At 45.0% G+C, this 23,271-nt stretch overlaps 1 protein-coding gene across 1 annotated transcript in view; it reads right to left on the bottom strand.

Moving 5' to 3' along the window:
- LOC144770563 (bifunctional polynucleotide phosphatase/kinase-like) overlaps positions 1-23,271 on the bottom strand; it is a 278,083-nt gene that overhangs the window by 10,517 nt on the left and 244,295 nt on the right. The window contains exon 14 of the mRNA XM_078655180.1: positions 20,764-20,873. Coding sequence (XP_078511306.1) covers positions 20,764-20,873 — 110 coding nt within the window. The remainder of the gene's footprint in view (positions 1-20,763; positions 20,874-23,271) is intronic.

Raw genomic sequence — 23,271 nt, 5'->3', positions numbered from 1 at the left:
CAATGATGAGAGGTTGGGGTGCACCATCTGCCCCCTGAACTTCGTTAGAAGGTCAGTCCGACATGGAAGCCGCAGATGGGGTTGGAGAGACCGGTGGAGCAGGTCTGTGAACCACCACTGTCGCGGCCATTCCGGAGCAATGAGGATCATTCGCGCTCTGGATTGAGACAGTTTGATGAGCACTGAGGAATCAGGGGAATGGGCGGAAAAGCGGATTTGAAAAAAGGGGACCCCTACACAGCTAATGGTCTCGCTATACGTAGGACTTGAATATTAATAGGTAAAAAGTCTATAGCGAGCATCCAATATAAATGCCAACTAATTCTAGGTGAAAAACATTCAATTGACAGTAGTAACCACATGTGAAAAAAACAAAAATACACCAAAGCTATTTGATTATAAAAATAGATTCATATTTTTAATGTTGTTTATGGCTTATTTTTCTTACGAATAAATATTTATACAAAAGTTGTTTTCTACAGTCACCATTTGTTTTCATTGTATACATATATGCAAAAAAACTGTGCAGTATCAATCAATAACATCAGTGGATCAAAATATTAAATCATATATCTCATTCGGTATCATAACAAACATACATAATTCAAAATAGCATAAATACGAAAGAAAAAAACGGGGGGGTGGGGAGGAAACAAAAAATTATTGAAAATATGGTCGGTGCATCATTGATGTAGGCAACGCGGTTAGATGGAAGCTACGCGTGTTTCGGCAAGACTACCTTCATCAGGGGACCGTCATTTGCAATAAAGCTAACTTGATAATACTAAAAGAAAAAACATATAAACATGTGGATTACTCCTCTGTATTATATACATGAATCACACCTAGAAACATGGTCTATATTTACACATACAATCTAATCAATATAATACTACATAAACATTTGCGGCTGTTTGTAAGGCTATTGGCAAACAATTATTATCCAAAGGATACTTTTCAATGAGGATTTGACTGTTAAACCATTTCTTGACATAGCAATTACTATTCCTCTATTTCATAAGATGCTCGTATCGATCGCTCATTATTCCATATGGGTCAATAAGCAAAACACACATTAAGAGACAAATTTTTCATCGCAAAAAGAGTACATCAATTACATTTATAAAATAAATAAACCTAAGTACCCTAATATTATATTGAAAAAGAGATCATAGGAGATCTATAACACAATAACACTCATATATAAACACAGAATAAAAAAGAAAAATACAAAAAAAAAAAAAAGGAGAGAAGGTAGTAAGAAGAGGATCAAAATTGGCAAGGAATTTCCCCATTGTGAACTTAGAATTTTTATTTAGATGTATTCTATTTACAGCAACATATTTTTTAACTTTATAACGACATATGAAGAGGAGACCTCTTCAAGCGTTATATTGAAGCCATTGTTCTACACTCAGACAAAAAATAGACAATAAATATTGACCAATCCAGCCTACATGAACTAAAGACGTCGAAAGTCTATACATAAATATACCATGTAGTGGTGCCATTGAAGCAGTCAAATGGTTTAGCGACCTCAATGAGATCGCATGTAATAAGGACTTTATCATTGACTGCTTACGCATCATTTTGGAAGATAATATATTAGAATTCCAAGGTACCCTATACAGACAATTAAAGGGGGTAAGTATGGGCGCTCTTGCGCCCCTACAATGGCCAATATCTATGTAGCCCATTTTGAGAAATGTCATATCTTTAATGAAGTGGCTCCATTTTTTGAGTCTATATTTCACTGGTCGCGATATATAGAAGACATTATGTTTGTATGGGATGACAACGAAGATAACCTAAGTGAGTTTATCCTATGGCTTAATACATGTGACCCTAATTTAAAATTTACATCCCATGTAAGTAACTCAGAAATTGAATTCTTGGACATTTTAATTAAACATGACCATGGCCAATTAATAGTGGATCTTTTCATCAAACCCACTGTTGCACAAGTTACTACTTGTGTAACGATATATCTGTAAGAGACATTAGTTAGTATTAGATTCCTTATCTTAGAATATCCCCATTCGTCAGACTGGATCCGGAAACTTTTGCGTAGCAGTACCCTTGCGCGTCGGTAGGCGTCGTCTGCGGCTCCGCGTCCGTCGTCGGCGCCGTGATGACGTTGTCGGAGTACTTAGATGCCGCCACCGCGTGCTGACGTCAGTTCTTAGACACAGCTTTTCCGCGCCAGAAACGCAGAGCCATGTTAAAAACCAACACTGGTGCCATTGAAACTAGGGCCCTGAAAGGGGATAACCCTAACCCTAGATATTGGTTCGCAGAACGGGGAGGATGGGCGGGTCGGTAAGGAATCTAATACTAACTAATGTCTCTTACAGATATATCGTTTCACAAGTAGTAACTTGTGCATCTGAAAGAGACACGTTAGTATTAGATTCCTTACCTTAGAATAGATACTCCAGCAATACCAACCCCGGTGGTGGGTCTGCGAACCAATAATCACACCAGAAAGTCCTGGAGGACGGAACGGCCAAAGAAGCCATCCCTCCGGACTTGGCTGTCCAGGCAGTAGTATCTTGCAAACGTGTGCAGCGATGCCCACGTAGCTGCCTGACAGAAGTCTTGTAAGGGCAGTCCCCTGCCCAGGGCAGTGGTAGTCGCCGTGGCTCGGGTAGAATGAGCCCGCAATCCAACAGGGGGCTCCTTTCTAGCCAGGGAGTAGCATGCCTGGATACACAAGATGATCCACCGGGAGATGGTCCTCTTGTGCACCGCTTTCCCCTTCTTAGCGCCCACGTAACCAACAAAGAGTTGGTCATCCACTCGGAACTGGGCTGTGCGATCCAAGTAAAATGAGAGCGCACGTTTTGGGTCCAGATGGTGGAGCCGCTCTTCCTCTTTAGAGGGATGCGGTGGCGGAAAGAAGGTAGGCAAGGTGATAAGACTGCCCGATGTGGAAGGCCGTGACAACCTTGGGCAGGAAAGAAGGTTTGGTACGCAGCACCACTTTGTCCGGATGGACAGAAAGGAAAGGTGGAGTATAAGAAAGGGCCTGGAGCTAACTCACTCTCCTGGCAGAGGTGATGGCAACCAGGAAAGCAGTCTTCAAAGTCAGAAGGCGAAGAGGACAGTTGTGAAGTGGCTCAAAGGGAGCGCACATCAGAAACGTAAGAACCTGGTTCAAGTCCCACTAAGGCATCACAAATGGAACAGGAGGAAATGTGTGAGTGATGCCCTTTAGAAATCTATTTACAATAGGGGACTTGAACAAAGAAGGTTGATCAGGCAGCCTCAGAAAGGCCGAAAGGGCAGAAAGGTAGCCCTTGATAGTGCCCAGAGCAGAGCCCTGCTGGGCAAGAGAAAGAAGGAAGAGAAGAACCTCAGAAAGAGGGGCAGCAAGGGGATCCACAGACTTTGCTGTGCACCATGCCACAAATCTGTTCCACCTGCAGGCGTATACCGACTTTGTGGAGGGACGCCTGGCTGCCAGAATGACGATACAGACTTCAGGAGTCATGTCAAATGGCCTCAACTGTCGCCGCTCAATCTCCAAGCATGGAGGTGGAGACTGGACAGATTCGGGTGGAGGACCGTCCCCTGCTGCTGCGACAGAAGGTCCTCCCGAAGAGGCGGATCGACTGACATACTGAGTAGCTCTGGATACCAGTACCTTCGAGCCCAGTCCGGAGCCACAAGGATGACTTGGGCCCGGTCGCGCTTTATCTTCTTCAGCACTCTGGGCAGAAGTGGTATAGGCGGAAAGGCGTACAGTAGACCGCAACTCCACTTGCGACGAAAAGCGTCTCCGAGCGAGTGCCGCCTTGGAAATTCCAACACGCAGAACTGATGACATTGCGCGTTCTCTTCGGTGGCGAATAGATCTAACCAAGGCTCTCCCCATTGCAGAAAGAGGCCTTGCGCCACGTCCGAGTTCAGACGCCATTCGTGATCCATCATGCACCGACGGCTGAGCTCGTCCGCCCTGGCGTTCAGAGAACCTGCCAGGTGTTGAGCCGCCAGGGTCACGCCCTGGCGTTCCAGCCATTGCCAGGGGCGCAGAGCCTCCTGGCAAAGGGTCCACGACCCCACCCCGCCCTGTTTGTTGCAGTACCACATGGCGGTGGTGTTGTCCGTGAACACCTGCACTACCCTCCCCCGGACAGAGGGGAGGAATGCATTCAGTGCTAGACGAATCACCCGTAGCTCCAACAGGTTGATGTGGAGCCCAGCCTCCGCCGGAGACCAGAGGCCTCTGATCTCCGCCTCTCCCATGTGGCCTCCCCAGCCCTGGAGGGACGCGTCTGTCACAACTACGTGTTCCGGTTGGGGAAGGGAGAGGGATTTGCCTCTGACCCAATCGCGGTCCGTGAGCCACCACTGCAGCTGTCTCAGTGCCCTCCGAGATCAGGACGTGGTCGGACAGGTTGCCCTGATGCTGGGCCCACTGAAACTTCAGGTCCCACTGCAGAGCCCGCATCCGCCACCTGGCGTGATGCACCAGAAGGATGCAGGAGGCCATCAGCCCCAGAAGCCGCAGCGTCAACCTGACCGAGACCCGGGATAACGGCTGAAAGATGGGAATCAAAGCCTGAATATCCCGGACCCGCTGTTCGGGTGGATAAACCCGAATCCGCGCCGAGTCTAGAACCGCTCCGATGAAGAGGAGCTTCTGAGAGGGGCACAGGTGTGACTTTGGCACATTGATGGAGAACCCCAGCTGGTGCAGGAGGTCTGCCGTAGTCTGGAGGTGGCTGACGACTGTCTGGGGCGAGCCCGCCTTCAACAACCAGTCGTCGAGGTAGGGGGAAGACTGAAACCCCTAACCTGCACAGATGAGCTGCGACCACCGCCATCACCTTTGTGAACACCCGTGGGGCGCTGGTAAGGCCGAAGGGGAGCACGGTAAACTGAAAGTGCTCGTGGCCAACCGTGAACTGCAGGTAGCGCCGGTGGGCCGGCAGGACGGGGATGTGGAAATAAGCGTCCTGCAAGTCCAACGCTATCATCCAGTCTCCTGGGTCCAGGGCAGCTAAGACCTGAGCCAGTGTCAGCATTTTGAACTTCTCCTTCCGGAGGAAGCCGTTAACGTTCCTTAGATCCAAGATAGGGCGCAGGCCCCCTTTGCCCTTCTTGGGTACCAGAAAGTAGTGGGAGTAGCAACCACACCCTACTTCTGGCCCAGGAACGCGCTCTATGGCCCCCTTGGGCAAGAGGGCCGTAACTTCCTCCTGCAGAAGTCGCAAATGATCCCCCGATACACGGTGGTTCTGCGGTGGCATGGCTGGAGGAGTCGCCTCGAAGGGGAGGGAGTAGCCCCTTCGGACGATTTGCAGCACCCACCTGTCCGAAGTGACAGTGCGCCAGTGGAGGTGGTGATGGCAAACCCTGCCCCCCACTGGCGTCACATGGGCCTGAAAGCACGGACTAGGAGGGTATTGAGGCGGATGCTGCGGGGGAAGGTGTGGACTGACCTCGCCGTTGACCCCCTACCGCCCGGACGGCGGTTCCCACGGCCGCCACCGCGTTGGGTATTGCCCTGCGGAGCGTGGCTGGCAGCACGTGTGGGTACACCCCTTCCGTGGCCACGAAAGGAGTGAAAAGGAGCCGATTGCTGGCGCGGGGCCGAGAGGCCCAAGGACTTGGCCATAGCCCTGGAGTCCTTAAAGCGCTCAAGCGCATGGTCTGCTTTGTCGGTATCCAGCCCACACCGGATGCAATATTTGGCTGCATCCCGGCCCTCCACAAGGGCTTGGCCGAGTTTGGCCCGTACCTCCATCGGACACTCTGGCAGCACTTCTGCGACCGTATCCCACAGAGAGTGGGTGTAACGGCCCAAGACGCATGCGGTGTTGGAAGACCTCAGTCCCAGACTAAGGGATGAGAAGATCTTTTTACCATACTGCTCATACCTCTTGGATTCCCTGTCCGGCGGAGCAGACGGGAACGCGGTCTGGGAATTGGAGGCCTGGATGACCAGGCTCTCGGGGGGTGGGGTGGGGTGGGGTGGGTGGACAGGAAACATGGGTCGCCCGGGGCTGGGCGGTGGCGTCTGGCCACGTTCCTATCTATGGGCGAACCAGTAGCGGGCTTGGACCAAGTGCCCAGAAGAACGTCGGTCAAGGCCTCATTAAAGGGCAGCAGAGGCTCGGCCGAGCTTGACTGCGGTTTAAGGACCTCAGTGAGGAGGTTAGTCCTCAAGGCCGCGACGGGGAGCTCAAGGCCCAAGGCCTTGGCAGCCCTCATCAACACCACACTATAGGTTGCCCCCTCCTCCGAAGCCACGGTAGGAGGGGAGACAAAACCAGTGTCTGGACAGGTGTCCAGGCCACTGGCCTCCCCAAGGTCTCCTGCCCAGTCCTCATGAGACTGACACTCTCGGGTCAGAGGGTCCTAAGACCCCTCCCAATCCCCTTCTTCACCCATCTCCTGATACTCAGGGTTTTCAATCAATGGGGCCTGTTCATAGAAGTGAAACTCTCCAAACGACGTCTGGAGCGGCGCCCATCGGGGCAGTCCCGACGTCGGAACAGGAACGAAGGTGGAACCGGGGACGGCGCCGGAGGCAACACCTGATGGTCCGACGCCGGGGAGGTCGTAAGGTCCAACGGCGACGACCCAGATCCCGAAGAAGGTTTAGCGGAGTCCGGCGGCGCCGGGCCCGAAGGCACCGGCGGCGTCGGGAGTGTGGGGCCTAGCGGCGCCGGGCCCGAAGGCTTCGGCGGCGTCGGGGCCGAAGCACCCGACGGCGTCGGGGCCGAAGCCCCCGACCCGCTAGAGGCCCCAGACGGGTCCGCTGGGCCCGAAGGCGCCGCGGAGCCCGTCGGAGGAGAGAGTTTCCTCATGGCCATGAGGAAGCGCTCGATCTCCTCCGGCGCCGCGTTTAGCCCAGGGACCGGAAGGTGTGGAGCTGGACGCGGCGCCCGCGACTCCGACGGAGCCGCGTGGGTGGTGTCACCCGAACCCCCGGCCACATTGCGCAAGCGTCGGGGGGAGTCCGAAGAGCGATGACGCCTCTTGGACTTCTTGTGCTTCTTACCTGACGACGACTTCGACCCGGTGGAGTGCGGCCTACTCTCGGAACTGTGGTGGCTCCGAGCCCGCGACCTGTCCCTCGACCTCCCGTGGGACCGGGACCTCTGGCGGCGCGGGACCGACTGCCGGAGTTCGAGGCGCCTGCGGGACGCTCCCGCCTGGCTTTCGAAGAGAGGGCCCGGCAGTCGGAGCAGGCCTTGTCGTCGTGGTCGACGCCTAGACAAGTTAGACACAGGTGGTGAGGATCCGTGACCGACATCGTGCGGTCGCAATCCTCGCAGTGCTTAAAGCCAGGCATCCCTACGGCACCGATCGGAGTCGTGAAGACTTCGAAAAATGATCAAAGGATCCAAAAAGTTAGTCAAAAATTGACTAGGGTTACTGCTTTTTCCAGATCTGCGCTTGCTGGTGCGGAAAAAAGAAGAACTGACGTCAGCACGCGGAGGCGGCGTCTAAGTACTCCGACGACGTCATCACGGCGCCCACGACGGAGGCGGAGCCGCAGACGACGCCTACCGACACGCAAGGGTACTGCTACGCAAAAGTTTCCGGATCCAGTCTGACTCCTGGGGATATTCTAAGGTAAGGAATCTAATACTAACGTGTCTCTTTCAGATACACATTAACAATGATAAGTCAAATTCCATTTACAGTGTACAAAGAGTCAACAAACTAAAGAAGGTCAGTGCCTAGACAAGATTAAAAATAAATTGAAGTTTTTGGGATTTTTTCTCTAGATACTGTACATAAGGGACTAAATCTAGAAATCCCATGGAAACAGGCTATTATATGATCTATACTAGCGAATAGTAATACAATGGATTAGAAGTCAGACACCAGAAGATAGGATTTGCTATAGCTATCCCTTTGCGTTGAGGACAATAGTATAAATGGCTAAATACAAAATAATCTAATATCTCTCTTCTCTTCTCTTTGAAATTGTGGCAATTAGATCTCAATTTGAGACAGTGAGGTTCGGTATATGGTCAGCTGTCAATTAATATTCACACTATCTCGATCTGTTTACTAATTAATCAATGGCAGATATGTTTCGTATTTTTGTCTCCTTCAGCATAGATATCACTAATAGGAGTTCGTTGTAAAGTAATGAAACACTTGATCGTTTAATATTTTAGGAGGACGAAATTGTAAGAACTGCTCTATGCGACTCAATTTAAGGATCTGTATAATTCTTGATATCTAATTCCTCAATATATTTATTCCACCATTTTTGCCAGTTTTTATCTTGCAATGCATTGTTAGCTACAACTATTGTTGAAACAAAGAAGTTTCCATCTCCTATTATGTATCACTAGTCACGTACTACCAACATGGCACCCGCATTATCTGAATAAGCATTCTTCACAGATCATTGTGTCATTTTAAGGTTGGTCCGTTTTCTATCTTTATATCTATGACCTTAGTTGATCATGCACCTTTTTTCAGCCTATATATTATCAATATTTTCCACAAAATAAGGAGATACTGGATTGCTTAATATTTAGGAGGACGAAAGTATAATAATCGATCTATGCGATTCATTTCAAGGATCCATACAATTCTTTATATCTATTCCTCTAAAATATTTTTAATTCATTTTTTTATTGCTTTTGCTAGTTATCAATGTTTAATGTATTGCTAGCAAAAGGTATGAAAATAAAGAGGATTCCATTTTCCTTTTTTATTACATCAACCGTGTACTACTAACATGGCACCCATTATACCCGATTCATGGCCAGATCATTCGTACCATTTCAAGGTTTGTCCGTTTTTTACATCTATGACCGCATTTTCGGTTTCAATAAGGCGCATTTAGGAATCTGATCGTGAGCTTTCACCTGTTCATGCTTGAGATGATTGAAACAGAAGCGCGGGATTAAGTAATATATATAGGGCCCAATTGGAGGACAGCGTTTACATTGACTCTGTTTGGCAAGGACTGACGGCAGAGGCGTTGTCGCAGCTCTGAGGATCTATTTTCAAGGTATTAGTCCACTTCTCTCTAAGCGCCATATCTGTAGGCACTCCTGAAATGAGCTATAGTTAACTAATAAAAACATATACCTCCTGTTTTCTGCTTATATTTTTTGCAGAAACCCAAATTATATTGAAGCCCCGAGTGCGCCGATATAGAGATAGCATGAAGTTGAAAATAAGCAGCAATCCCTCTGCCATATTCTAGAGAAATCTATTTTGATCGATGTAAGCGGCAATTTTTACCATGTTATTTCACTGCCAACAACATTCTTGGTATGTTTAGATCCATGGGCCATTATATCCCATTTGTGTTCTTTTGTCTTCAATAGAAATCTAACAAGATTATAAATCTACGACTGAGACGGAAAGCCGAGAACTTTAGGTAACGCGCCTTTACATGAATAGATATAAGAAATATCGTCTCTCCCCCGCTACTTCAATTTCTTGGCTCTAACGTGTCTTTTTGGGAGTAGAGGGGCAAGTCCGGGGTTCGACTTAACGTTCATATCTATTTTTAACCAAGTCAAAACTCTATGATAGTAAATTCTATCGAAGAATGTCGTTAGAGTCTAACCATAGATTAATGACTATTGTTAGTTATATGATCTATTGATTCTACTTTAAAAATAGGACTCAAAACGTACGTCCCATTTAATCCATATTTATATTTTTCTTTTAATTAAAGGACTTTTTTGTTAAATTACCATGTGAACCCTTCTGAGCTAACAGCGGAATTCAATGTTCGCATCTAAGTACATAGTGCTTAATAGAAACGGTTGTCAAGATCTTTTTGAGTAAGTAAAGCCCACAATTTGCACGATATAGAGCTAAAGTTACATTCTTTGAGATATATTTATAATACTCCATATATGACTGTTGGTTTAACTCATTCCAGCCTATTTCACGACCCACTAGAAAATATTCAGATTTCTATATCATTTGCAGCACAGTTGGAATATCAGAAGTAAGTTTAGAACACAAATGAAGATTCGTCTACGTGTACATCTTTAGCTTTAGTTCATGTAGGCTGCATTGGTCAATATTTATTGTCTATTTCGGTCTGAGTGTAGAACAATGGCTTCAATAGAACGCTTGGAGAGGTCTCCTCTTCATATGTCGCCATAAAGTTTAAAAATCTGTTGCTGTAAATAGAATACATCTAAATTAATATTCTAAGTTTACAATGGGGAAATTCCTTGCCAATTTTGATCCTCTTCTTACTACCTTCTCTCCTTTTTTTTGTATTTTTCTTTTTTATTCTGTGTTTTAATATGAGTATTATTGTGCTATAGATCTCCTATCAGGATATGATCTCTTTTTCAATATAATATTAGGGTACTTAGGTTTATTTATTGTATAAATGTAATTGATGTACTCTTTTCGCGATGAAAAATGTGTCTCTTATTAAATGTGTGTTTTGCTTATTGACCCATATGGAATAATGAGCGATCGATACGAGCATCTTATGAAATAGAGGAATAGTAATTACTATGTCAAGAAATGGTTTTACAGTCAAATCCTCATTGAAAAGTATCCTTTGGATAATATTTGTTTGCTAATAACCTTATAAACAGCCGCAAATGTTTATGTATCATTATATTGATTAGATTGTATGTGTAAATATAGACCATGTTTGTAGGTGTGCTTCATGTATATAATGTAGAGTAGTAATCCACAAGTTTATATGTTTTTTCTTTTAGTATTATCAAGTTAGCTTTATTGCAAATGACGGTCCCCTGATGAAGGCAGTCTTGCCGAAGTGCCCGTAGCTTCCATCTAACCGCATTGCCTACATCAATGATGCACCGACCACATTTTCAATAATTTTTTGTGTTTCCTCCCCACATCCCCTTTTTTTCTTTCATATTTATGCTATTTTGAATTATGTATGTTTATGTTATGATACCGCATGAGATATATGATTTAATATTTTGATCCACTGATGTTATTGATTGATACTGCACAGTTTTTTTGCATATATGTATTTCAATGAAAACAAATGGTGAATGTAGAAAACAACTTTTGTATAAATATTTATTCGTAAGAAAAATAAGCCATAAACATTAAAAATATTAATCTATTTTTATAATCAAATAATAGCTTTTGTTTCTTTCACATGTGGTTACTACTGTCAATTGAATGTTTTTCACCTAGAATTAGTTGGCATTTATATTGGATGCTCACTATAGACTTTTTACCTATTAATGGGCTGAACATCGTACAGAAAGCTGTTCGACCAGCTGATCCATAGGGCATTCCCCAGAGTCCCCGGTTGGTAAAACCTGTAGGTGAAGTCTCAGCATTTTCTGTTTTCGGCGGTGGCGAACAGGTCTATTTCTGGAGTGCCACATCTTGCGAAGATGTTTCCTAGCACCTCATCGTTTAAGACCCACTCGTGGTTCTCCTGAACGAGTCTGCTGAGTATGTCCGCCTGACCCTTCTGTCGATACGGCCCCGCATAAGAAGGCCACTAACCTCATTCAAAAGCAAGCTCCTGACTAGACATGACGACCGTACCTTACTGTCAGACATCTACACCTTTCTAAACAGTTCGGCCAATCCCTTGAGCTCACCAGCTAGGATAAGGTGGGAGACAGAATGCAAACACCGATTTACGGACAAGGAATGGCCCGACATTCTACATCGTGCCCGTACACCGGCTAGTAGCACTTCGGGGATGGAAACTGTTCATTACTGGTACTACACACCTGCTCCCCTAGCCAAGAGGCAGAAGGGAAGGGACGATAAATGTTGGTGCCACTGCGACCACTCAGGTACACTCTCCTACTTTTTTTACATGTAGTATATCATCTTTATTGCTTGATTACTTAAAATCATTGCAATCACAGCATCATAATTAACCCCAAAAAAACACAATTACATTTTAAAACAAGAGATCTTCTCTTCGCATAATTCAAAAAACAATCCCATATATACAGTTTAAAACCTTGTTGATAAGCCCAAATCTAGCCACCTTACATCTTGAATTACATAATACAGGTTAAAGTGACGGTGTGCTTTCCATACTTTTCCATAAATATCATAAGGAAATATTATCGACCAATAAACATTCATTTCCCATCCTTTCGATTGATCTAATGTGCAAAAAGTGCATCAGTTTGCTGCGATGGTAACCCTGCTGATATTACATTTCAAATTAATACCATCGTAACAAAATGTATTAATTTAATCAAGATTATAAATCATTAAAATCAATAGCACGAAGGTCATAAAATTAGAGAGGATCTACCCTATATTAAACATTTATCTACTGCCATTAAAAATTTTACCAATTGACATAGTAGTGGAACCGATTCACCGGACAATGACATGATTAATGCCGGACGAGCAGATCTCACATCACTTATCAGAAAATAAGGTCTCATAAAAAAACGTCTACGATTAGTCAACCTCGGGCATACACATACTATATGTACAAGAGTTTCCTGTGGCCAACCACAGAATCTACAATTAGAGTCTGGCCACTGTTTAATCCAAGAACAAGTGGCCTCCTTTGTTGGGTTTATACCCATACGTAGCCTTAGAAACATTTTTTTAAACTTTACAGAAAAGAAGACATTTAAATATGGCTGAACACGCGGGGATTGATATGAATTAATCACGTACCATGCATAGTTTTTTTCCGCTAAAGCAATTTTATCCAATTTAAACGATTCCGCTTTGACATGCTTTTTTAAAATTAGTTTATAGTTAGGCATTTTTAAAGCTGACAGTTCAATTTCCAGGCCGATATCATGTAAGGATGCATTCTTACACTGTGGCACTACGCCACTCTCACTGCCATTTGGGCAGCCCGGTCCCAGCGCTCTGTTGACCTGGGGGCCATCTTGGGTGGGTCGAGATAGTCGCTCTTCAGCTACTGGCTGAAGCCTATCACGTGGACTCGCTAGAGCCCTCTATAATTGTAAGGATATGACGCGCAGCGTGTACGCGCATCGTGGGCGCCGCAGTGACGCCGGAGTCACGCCAGAGTCCAGCCTGTCTGCGCCCGTCCGCGCTGAGGACGCGCTGGACGGCTGGACTCTGAATCGTGATTTTAACACATCCTCCCTCCATAGCTACTCCCTTCAGGAAATGCTGCGCCTGAAACCTCGTATATCAGGTTGCATGCATTCTTTCGAACCCGCTGCTTTTCTCTCCCCCCTACAATGTGGCTGTTATCTTAACTCTAGGTCTATTAACCCCCCTCAACACTTCCCCTCTGGTCACTCTGGTCACTCGGATCCCATTAGACCTAGGAGCAAGGGAGTAGAAGGCATTCTGGTTAATGCCCGCTCCCTTGTTAAAAATAAGATAATGTTTAGGGAGATGGTTTCGGATAGAAGACCTGACCTTGTATTTGTCACCGAAACATGGGCTAAAGAGTCGTCTGGCCCTGACCTAATTGAAGCAGCCCCGGAAGGGTACTGCCTGGCTAGACTTGACAGGCAGGGCCGAGTGGGAGGGGGCATAGCGATCTTCTATAAAGATCATCTACAATGCCATATTGTACCCATTCCTGACTTCCCAGAGTGTTTTCAAGCCCTTTATTTTACTATAAAGGAAGTACAGCGCCCTTTCCTTAATGGCATCTTATTATACCGACCACCAGGCCCGCGAACTGGCTTTACCTTCAATCTCTTGCAGGCTCTGGAACCATACTTTGGTCGAGAGAATTTTACCATCCTTGGCGACTTTAATTACCACCTAGAACGACATGATGCTTCCGATACCTTAAGTCTTACTGAAGGGTTGGCGTCCTGTGGACTTTTGCAGTTAGTCCGCGGGGCCACTCATCGGGCAGGCCATATGTTAGATGGAATTTTTTCAAATGACGTCCGCCTGACTACTAAGGATCCGCAGCACTTGTCCTGGTCTGACCACCTTGCAGTCCCATTTCACTTGGACTATGATAGGGAGGAAGGAGGCAAAAAGGGAAATCACGTTGTGGAAACGGTTAGAAGCTTTAGGAATATTAACAGTCACTCATTTGAGCCCTGGGCTGCTAGCCTTTCTACCATGGGCATGGATAATGTACAGACCGCAGTCGGTCATTTTGAGTATGTTATTACTGAGGCTATGATGAACTGGCCCCTACACTGACCCGCCGCCGAGCCAGGAAGAGACCATCTGCCCCGTGGTTCTCCTACTCCCTTAGGCTCCTCAGGCAAGAAGTAAGGAGGAAGGAGAGGCTCTGGCACTCCAGTTGGGACCTCAAGAATAAAGAGGCTCACAAACTCCTTATCAGGAAATATAAGGCTGAGATCGTGCAGGCTAAACAGGATTATTTTGTGACCCTGACATCCTCGCTCTCTTCGCCGAAGGAGCTTTTTAAAATTGTTGACTCCCTGGTCAATCTACAGGCCCCTGACCCCGTCGTACCTTCGCAGGATCTATGCGATAGGATTGCCTCTTTTTTCCACACTAAGATAGAGGACATCCACTTAGCTCTTGAAGAACAAAGAGCCTGTATTAGTGTGCCCACTGTCATGGCTGAGATAAATATGCCAGCCACCGACCCCTTTTCATCGGGCTCCTTGGACTCCTTTCCACCTCTCACTCTTAAGGATCTTGAAATCGTGACTAATAAGATCAAATCCGGTTCCCCCTTGGATACCTGCCCACTGAAAATCATCAAGCAGTGTAGGGAGACCCTTCTACCACCGCTGCTGGAGATAATGAATCTAGCTATAAGAAATGGTGTCTTCCCGTTGGAGTGGAAGAAGGCAGTGGTAAAACCATTGCTAAAAAAGGCCTCCCTCGACCCGGAGGTCTTAAAAAACTTCCGCCCAATCTCGTTGCTTCCCGCTCCGGCAAAGATGCTTGAAGCACATCTGAACAAGCATCTTGCGGCTTTCGTGGAATGCTCGGGCTGCTTGGACTCCTCCCAGCATGGATTCAGGAGGGAACATAGCACCGAGTCGGCCCTCACCATTGTGCTCGATAACATCCGTAGGACAGTGGATGGGGGCCAGACCACCCTCCTGGTCCTTCTGGATCTGACCGCTGCCTTCGACACCCTCTCCCCCTCAGTACTTACATCTCGTCTGAGGGACGTGGGGGTGGGGGGGGGTAGCTTTGGATCTACTGACCTCTTTCCTTGCTGGGAGGGAGCAAAGAGTCAAACTGGGTGAGTTTCTATCTCCATCCAGATCTGTGCTATGTGGGGTCCCTCAAGGGTCGGCTCTTAGCCCGATCCTGTTTAACATCTATGTGACCCCTCTGGCCAGACTTATAAGATCTTTCGGGATGGAGGTAGTTTCCTATGCTGATGACACCCAAATCCTCGTCTCTCTCTCCCATTCAGACGTGCAGACCGCCTCCAAGTTTAGATCTTGTATGGAGGCGGTTGGTCACTGGATGATTCAGAACTCTCTTAAACTGAATGGGGAGAAGACTGAGGTGATGGTGTTTGGAGGGAACAACAACATCTGGTCAGATAGTTGGTGGCCCAACTCGCTTGGAGCCTGCACCTCCCCCACAACATCTGCCAAGAATCTGGGGGTGATGATAGACCCAGTTCTGGATATGAATGGACAGGTGAGTAGAACCATCTCCACCTGCTGGGGCCTAATCCACACCCTTCGAAGGATTAGGAAATATCTATCGTTAAATTCCAGAAAACAGGTAGCTGTGGCATTAATAGGCTCGCGGCTGGACTACTGTAATGCGCTGTATGCGGGGCTGAAAAAGAGCCTCCTGCAGCGCTTACAGGTGGTCCAAAATGCCACAGCAAGATTTGTCTTGGACGCTCCCAGACGTACTTCGGCTACGTTAGCCAGGAAAACATTGCACTGGCTTCCGGTAGAATACCGAGTACGGTTCAAGGTCCTGTGCATGACATATAGAGTCATCACAAAAAACAGTGACTCTGGAGTAAGCTCCATCATTTCCAATTACATCCCTGGAAGGAACTTGCGTTCCTCCGGGAAATTGCTTCTGTCAGCCCCTCGTATAAGAAGAGCTAAATGGGGTGGCACGGCCTTCTCCACCCTTGCCCCTAAATGGTGGAACGAACTCCCTTTGGATCTCAGGTCCCTACCCACACTACAGGCATTTCGTGGTGCACTTAAAACTCGCCTCTTCCTGCAAGCCTATGTGTAATGGATGAATGGTTCTATTTTCTGATTTTATTGTTAGGCGCCTTGATACCTCCGGGTTATTGTTTTTGCGCGGTATAAATTATTTTCAATCAATCAATCAATCAATGCTAAAATATAGGCTCTCCATTTTGCAGTGTAAGCAGATTTATCAATTTCTTGCCAGCAAATATTCCCTAATGATGCTGGGGCTGATGTTGATAAAACAGCCATGCATTTTTAGGAAGGATCCTTTTGATACGAGGCACTGTCTTTGGAGACCGAATTCCAGTCTAATTATTGCTTGACACACTGACCTGTCAATTCCAAAGGTTGCTTTAAAAACCTTAACAATCAGTAAGTCAAGCAACTTCACATCTTTTCCTCTAGTAATCGGAGAGCCATAAATGAGGCTAGGTTGTAACTTGGTTTTAATTATTTTTAGAATAAACCCATACGATTGACAATTCAGTGATTTCTTTAAACATTTAAAAGCATGGATCAACGTCACAGTCTTGGCCCTTAAATATTTAAGGTGAAATTTATAAGACATATGATTATCAAATATTACCCCTAGGTATCTATATGTCTTAACCATATCAAATGTGCCTACCCTGGCTTTACAGGAAGTAAACTTCTGTTTAACTACAATCACTTTTGTTTTTTTGACGTTCAGTTCAAGGCCATTCAGCTGTATATAATCATCAAAGGCAGTAATAAGTCTTTGTAGGCCAATGGGGGTATGGCTCGCCAAAATCGTATCATCAGCATACTGGAGGTAGCCAATTTGCACTCCCCCAATCCTAGGAGCATGGCCATTGACAACATCCAAGTGCTGTGGAAGGTCTGATAGAAATAAATTAAATAAGCAGGAGGCAAGGACACAACCCTGCTTTAGGCCATTATATGTTCTGATCCTCCTTGATAAGCAGTTACCCTCCCCAATCTTAACTTGAACCCAAGTGCTAGCATAGAGAAGCATAATAGCTTTCAACAGTTTCATTGGAATTCCCAGATCTGACAGTTTTTTCCATAACAAGTTTCGAGGCACAGAATCGAAGGCTGCCTTAAGATCAATAAAGCAAACTATAGATTTTGCTTATTCAAGACAGCCTTCTCCGCAAGCAATGTTAGGGCCAACAAATTGGTGATAGTGGATTGACCTTTCTGAAAACCAGTCTGGTTGAATGGAATAATACTCCCCTTCATAGCCCAGTCTTCCAGGTGTATTAGAACACAGGAAGCAAACACTTTTTGCATCAACATCAGTCAATGAAATTGAACGATAATTAGCGGGGTTTGAAACCGTACCACTTTTATAAATTGGTTGCACTATGCTACCTTGCCACCACTCTGGAACAACTCCCAATTTCAGGACATCCCTAAATAGATTATGCAAAAAGCCTGCCCACAAATTACTATTAACAGGAAACAGGGCATTCGGTAACCCATTAGGTCCTGGGGCACCATTTGAACGCAGCCCTCGTAACACGGTCAATACTTGAGTATAGTTCAGAATTTCTAGATCAAGTTTTAGATCAGGACTAGAATAAATAGCATGATCATTAGGGTTCAGATCGGAGCACTTTTCATTGCCCACATAAATTGATGATATATTATTTACCTCACCTGAAGCCAACTTATCTGAGTGTTTTCCCACCCCAGCCGATATACCATACAAATTGGATATAAACATTACCCAACTCAGTTTGGGTATATTTACAGAAAAAGCCCCACTGCCACCCCTTTCAGGTTATTGATAACCCCCCAAAGTTGTTTTGCATTATTTTGCTTAGTGGCAGATAATAAGCTATTCCAAATCCCCGTTTGATATTTTAGTTTTGCTTTCCATATTTCTTGTTTATAGGTCTTCTTAAGTTCCTTCTGGTGTTCTTTATACACTGAGTAGGTCTGACAAAATCTACGGGCGTATGCCTCACGAACAACTCTATTGAGTACTTTCTTTAACCTTAATAATTTGGGGGAAAACCATTTTTTATGTTTATTCAGATTGGTATTAATTTTCCTGATCTTACCAGTAGAAAATTTCCCCACAATAGACTCCGTGATAAAATTCCATTTAATAATCATATTCATATCACCCTGGGAGCCCTGATCACTTTCCTTAATCAATATCTCAGCCGTTTGCATAATATCCTCCTTATTGGATAGATTCCATACCAGCCTCCTCAGGTTGTATGCCGAACATGCCGAATTGGGAAGATCATTAGATTTTAAAAGATTTTCTACCAAAAAATTAAATTTTACAACCTGAGGTTTATGGTCACTTTCTGGCCGGCCGATTACCTTATATTCAGACACATGAAGACTCATATTGTCCGAAATAAATGTATAATCTATGATTGAACCTTGCTTAGAGTTCTTAAATGTGGAAATTGGTACAGATTTTGCTTTTAACTGGCTAGTTCCAGCATCTGACATAATATCACAACAATCCTTTACTAAACCTCCAGAATTAAAGTTATATTCTGAGTACCGAAATAGTTGCAAATTAAAATCACCTGATACTATTAGACCAGCATCCGGGTATTGAAGTAATAAAACACTCAGTATATTCCGAAGGATATACAACTGAGCAGACTGATCTTTACTTGCACTCAGGTATATGTTAAGAAATACCAACCTTAAATCCGAGGTATTTACCACAAGGCATTGCAACCAACCCATATTAAAGTCTACCGCTTCCGCAGTTAGGTTTAAATTAGCCGCGATATAACACGACACTCCACATTTTGCTCGGCCAAATTTATTGGATTTTACTGCCGGAATATTATATTAGTTAAATCCGGACAAAGGGGTCATTTGTTCACACCATGTTTCGCAGCATATGGGGAGGGGAGACTATGGACAGTTAAATCATGCACTAGAGTAAGTGAAATACCTTCGCTAGTCCATCCAGCCCAGAGTGGAGGACCTCGGAGGACTCTTTCATGCTCCCTAGCTAGGTGGAATATCTTTACTAGTCGACCCACCAAAGTGGGGAGGACTTGGAATGCTCATTCATGCACCCGGATAGATTTTTTTAAAACTATGTTTGTCCATCCAGTTTTGTGGAAGGCACTAAAAGGCTCCTCATGAACTCAGACTATGTTGAACACCCTTATTAGCCGATCCAGCATAAAGGAGAGGCCTTTGCTATTACACTCAGCAGAAAAGGGAGCTGATGGACTGCTCTCCATATGCGCCAGATGTAGGTGGGATACTCAGAGGTGAAAATATCTCCTATATCTGGAAGATCTGAAAACCTTCTGCCCCTGGAGAACTTCCCTCCTATAGACTGAGAAGGAGTAGTGTCTAGGAAGCCCCTGAGTGTGTCCTCTTCTGCACCCTAAAGCTCATTCCAAAGAGATTATGTTATTTACCCTGTGAGCATCTGTTCGTGGCATGTAGTGCTGTAGATTCACGTGCTCTGCATACTCCTGCCATCTAGTGTTGGGTTCGAAGTTTTGCAACTTGTTTTTTCTTCGAAGAAGTCTTTCAAGTTACAAGGTAGAGTGACTCCTCCTCTTGGTGATACTGCGCATGGACATCGACTCCTTTGTTAGAGTGTTTTCCCACAGGCAGGTGAGAAAGGAGTGTAAGTAAAGTGTCAGTATAAAGATATCCATGATAAGAAAATTAGTTAAACTGTTACTGCAACAGCCACAAGGGTCCGGGACGAGGGAGGGTGCATGGAGTCAGTTTCCAGGGTCAGTTTCCAGGGCTTACAGGAGAACAAAGAATGAGCGCCACCTGATGAGGTCGGTGTTGATGTTTTCGGAGCTGGACCCGAAGGAGGGGCATCCGAAGTCTCATTTAAAATCCAACCATTGCCCGAAGGCAGTGGCAGTCCAGCGCTATCTAGAATTAGAATGGGGGGTATTTGGAACTCTTTTTCGATGGAGCAGGTTTGGGGTCAGCAGTACTCATGCGCTGCCTGAGAGGCAGGGTGTACTCGAGCTCTTCCTCCACATCAACAGAGAACGCTGCGTCCTCCTCTTCACTTTCTGCTCTTCCTGGGTGTGCCCCTCACTGAAGACATTATATCATCCTCGCTGCATCAAGACATTTCCAGTCGACTTGCCCTTTGATCACAGAGTTTCTATTAGGATCAAAAAGAATTGAAGGCGTCAGTCTGTCTCAAGGTGGCCAGGTGAGAGGCAGACGTTACACATCTGATGCCGATCAGTGTGTAGATATTTAGCATGACACTGGGGGGAAAATTGAAAAGGTGTTTGCTCCATCAGGAACACATCTTCTGTACTGGCAGTGCACGTGGAAAGGTAGGCCAGAGACGGGCGGCACCCCGAAGGGCGATGGATAGATGTCCGCCCCAATGAAGACTGTCTAGCGGAAACGGTTTGGATAAGAGCGACTGAAATTCACTTTACTGTTGAAGGCAGGATAGGACCAAACACTCGTACCGAACGGAGTTGAACACTGAGGAGAGGCACACATATCGGAACCCTAAGGCGGAGAGAAAACAATCTAAAAAAAGGAGTCACCGCCCATGCGCAATATCACCAAGAGGAGGAGTCACTCTACCGTCTGACTCAAAAAAATATTTAGAAGAAAAACAAGTTGCACAAGAAGTCTGAACGCAACACTAGATGGCAGGAGTATGCAGAGTATTTGTAGTTACAGTCACACATGCCCTTGAAGATATATTTTCTCTCAAAGAATGAAAAAGCACACTCACCTGCTGCGAGACTCCACATCAGGGTTGGTGTTGTCGATGAAGACGCTCTTACCGCTCCCCAGGAATTGCTCACACATTGCCACACATTTTTGCCAGGACCCTACAGTGTCCTGAGAAAGAAAGAAAAGCAGATGGATAGGGTAAAGGCACAACATCTGCAAAACTGGAGAATGATCTATAATAAATGTAGTAAACAAACAAGGAGAGATAGGCTGGAGTTCACAATATGTTCTCTGAAAGGCATGTCCCTGCTGCACCAGCCCGACATACAACAGACTCTGCCCATACACAGATAGCCTTGCCATAGCAAAAGCCTCTCGGGAATAAAAACCTGTCAAAGCCATTTCTTCCACCTGGGCATGTTCCAGTCCAATTTCTTCCACCCTTAAATACATGCAGTGGTAGGAATTAGTTTTCTGTGGGCTTCAAATCAGCATTATTCCTGGCTTCATAATGTATACGAAGGAGTTAAACTCAAACTAGAAAGCCAACATTGTGTCAATAGCAGGTTCTGCAGGGCCAGACCACAAATAGCACTGCTTGAGCCATCAGAACACCTGTTTTCTCAAGGGTATTCTTGGTGCATTAAGGTACACAGAGCACCTCTCCAATCCCTGCTAATCAGGTCCAACAGCAAAGGTAGTCTTATTAGACGCCCCTCTGTTCCTGCAACAATCATCAATACGACAGACAACTGTAAGCCGCTGTTGAGGTAGCCTCCAAGTGCAGTGTGGATAGAGTCACAGGACACAGAAGGAGCCGTCACTCTGATGGGGGAGAAGTTGTGGATAAAGGCTGAACTGTCTGCACAGGCTAGAAACTACCCTCTGGTTTCTTACACTGATTGTAAAATAGGGGCAAATGCACACTTTGGGCCTGATTCACAAACTACACTTGGAAGTACAAAACATACTACACACTGCAATCCACAAACTATGTGCAGAGTTTTACAACTCTGCTCTCTCTAAACGTATGTGTGCAGAGTTCTACGCCCTGACTGCGGAGTCTCAGAGTGCACAAAACTCCACACACATAAGTATAGGAAGTACATAGTCATATAATTTCAAACGTAGTTTGTGAATTTTGAGAAGATAGTAAATTTACTACCAAGTGTAAAGTTACCTGTGTGCTTCAAGTCTGCTCTACAACTATGAACTTTGGCACAGAACATTTTAACATTTGTATTTTATTAGATCATAATATTATTTGTATATTTAATCATTGCAACTGGGGGGGGTGATATGAGTCACTTAATCACTAAATATTTACTTTCTGACTGTAATTGCTGTCCTACTACAAGTATAACATGCCCAATGGAAATAACGACTACTGTCCCTTAATACCAGATTTGAATAAGCTTCTAGGATCCTTTGTAAGTATTCAATACCATGTAAATATTTGAGGAATGATGCTTTAACACACATGAATTTGGGTTGGAGGTGTAGTTCTCGGACTCCTGTGGTAAAAGAATGCAATGGGAATGTGGTACCATGCATCAGTAATATCAAGTTATTTGACTGGATTTAAAAAGTGCTTATACGGTAACTGTACTTCAGCACACACTGATAAAGTAGATCAAAGAATCAGCATAGAGCAATCGATTAATGATAAAGATATAGATTAAAAATTCGGTACCGTGGTAAACTACCAGAAAAATCCTCTGAAAGCAGACTGATGCTAGCGAAGGAAGATGCCCAGGTGAAGAAACAAAGAAAAGCAACAAGTTCCAAAGACTGGTGACGAGCAGAGAAGGGGATCAACATGGCAAGGAACTTGAAAACACAGATGAGAAGCAGCTGAGTAGGGATCGGGCTGAAACAGCTGGGTAAGAGAGAGTACAAACGGGTGAAAGAGTGGACCATGAAGGCTAAATACTAGACAGAGAACAGAAGAAGGCGCAGCTTTCCCACTTGGGTTATTAGCATGGAAATAGGTCAGCTGGGATATTGATTAATGTGTGATTAATGGTGAATCTACTGGAATGAAAAAAGATCCAATTGTCCCTTGAAAGTACTTCGGTGCCTGGTGCGAATGAAAAGGAAAGATGGATTTAATTTCAGGGGTCTCTATTTCTATGATCTCTACATGAGTTTTAAAAAAAAAAAATTAAATCGGGATTGGAAACTTTTATGGAAGTTTTCAACTTGAAATTTATATAACGAAAATATTGCAATAAGCATCAGGTTTACCATTTCCACATGAAGATTTGTAAGTGATACTTGTTAATAAAGTACAACGTATATATTTTAAAAGCATAACATTAATATAGATAAAATAAAAAACAATAAAATAAACAAGTATTTGCAATGCAATAGGTCTCGCATTTCGAGAATTTGATCTATTGCCATTGTAAATGACAATGTCTTTTATTTATGTGTTTTGAAAACCTGCAAGCGGTGCCTAAACACGCACATTGTGCTTATAGTCCTTGCTTATGAAGAGCAAGGCTGGCAGTAAAAGAGGCAGTTACTGCCAGCCTTGCTTCTCATAAGCAACAACTATAAGTAT

This window comes from Lissotriton helveticus, chromosome 7 (assembly GCF_964261635.1).
Source record: "Lissotriton helveticus chromosome 7, aLisHel1.1, whole genome shotgun sequence".
NCBI lineage: Eukaryota > Metazoa > Chordata > Amphibia > Caudata > Salamandridae > Lissotriton > Lissotriton helveticus.
The sequence above is the reverse complement of the archived record's forward strand: the minus strand, read 5'-3'. Positions and strand labels throughout refer to the sequence as shown.